At 48.4% G+C, this 961-nt stretch overlaps 1 protein-coding gene across 1 annotated transcript; it reads left to right on the forward strand.

The window, feature by feature from the left end:
* Positions 1–212: 212 nt before the first annotated feature.
* Positions 213–773, forward strand: RPP25L (ribonuclease P/MRP 25kDa subunit-like). Its single transcript, XM_010185303.1, has one exon. The coding sequence runs from the start codon at positions 213–215 to the stop codon at positions 771–773; it is 561 nt and encodes a 186-aa protein (XP_010183605.1).
* The last annotated feature ends 188 nt before the right edge of the window (positions 774–961 follow it).

Here is a 961-nt window from a genome sequence, read left to right on the forward strand (position 1 = left end):
AAGTGCTGAGGAAGACTAGGATACCAGTGACTCCTCAGCATGAGTAGGGCATTCTTGCTGATGTTTTGGATATGTCTTTTCATGATCCCCTACTTTGATAGCTAGAGTGCCATTTGAAGGAGACGTAGCTAATTGTGATGAGAGTTTCTTTGTGTAGCAATTAAAGTGGGAGTTTGTCTTAATGAATCTGTTTTCCTTCTCAGCACTGCAGAATGGAGAACTATAAGAAGACCAAAATTGTGGAGAAACCTTGTCCTCTTCCTTTCACTAACCTGCCCCCTGACATTATAGAAATGAAAGTGAAAGATGGGAGCAAAATCAGAAATCTGATGGGCTATGCCATTGGCAAGATGGAGCTGGACTCAGTGAGGCAGATACTTTTCACTGGCTCAGGCAAGGCCGTCAGCAAGACCATTACCTGTGTGGAAATCATGAAACGAAGGCTCAAAGAGCTGCACCAGATCACCAAAGTGCTGTTCAGACAGATCGAAGAGATCTGGGAACCCATTGTGCCTGAGGCGGGCCTCGATGCCTTGATGGTGAAGAGAAACATTCCTGCCATATGTGTCCTGCTCAGCAAAGATGCCCTCGATCCTCAGGAGCCGGGATACCAGGCTCCGGGCTCTTTCGACACCTTCTGGATCGAGACACTTAAAACGGAGTCTCAAGGCCAAATGAAGAGGAAGCAGGGAGGAGGCAGGGGAGCCAGCAGCACAGGAAAGCACCCTCGGGCTGCTGGAGGAGCAGCTGGGGAGCCCTGCGCCAAGTCCTGAGATGCCCATACTGCATTTTGGTGTAGTTTGGGGGAGTTACGGAAACAAGCCAGCTGCTGCAGCTGGAAAGCTGCTGCTCAATGTGGGGGCTTGAAGGGGAATGTAACTGTTTCAAAATGGATGTGACTAGCTGTCTGAAACTGCATTTCACAGAATTACAAAATTACAGAATATTAGGAGTTGGAAGG

The sequence above is a fragment of the Mesitornis unicolor genome, unplaced genomic scaffold (assembly GCF_000695765.1).
Source record: "Mesitornis unicolor isolate BGI_N332 unplaced genomic scaffold, ASM69576v1 scaffold44625, whole genome shotgun sequence".
Classification (NCBI taxonomy): Eukaryota; Metazoa; Chordata; class Aves; order Mesitornithiformes; family Mesitornithidae; genus Mesitornis; species Mesitornis unicolor.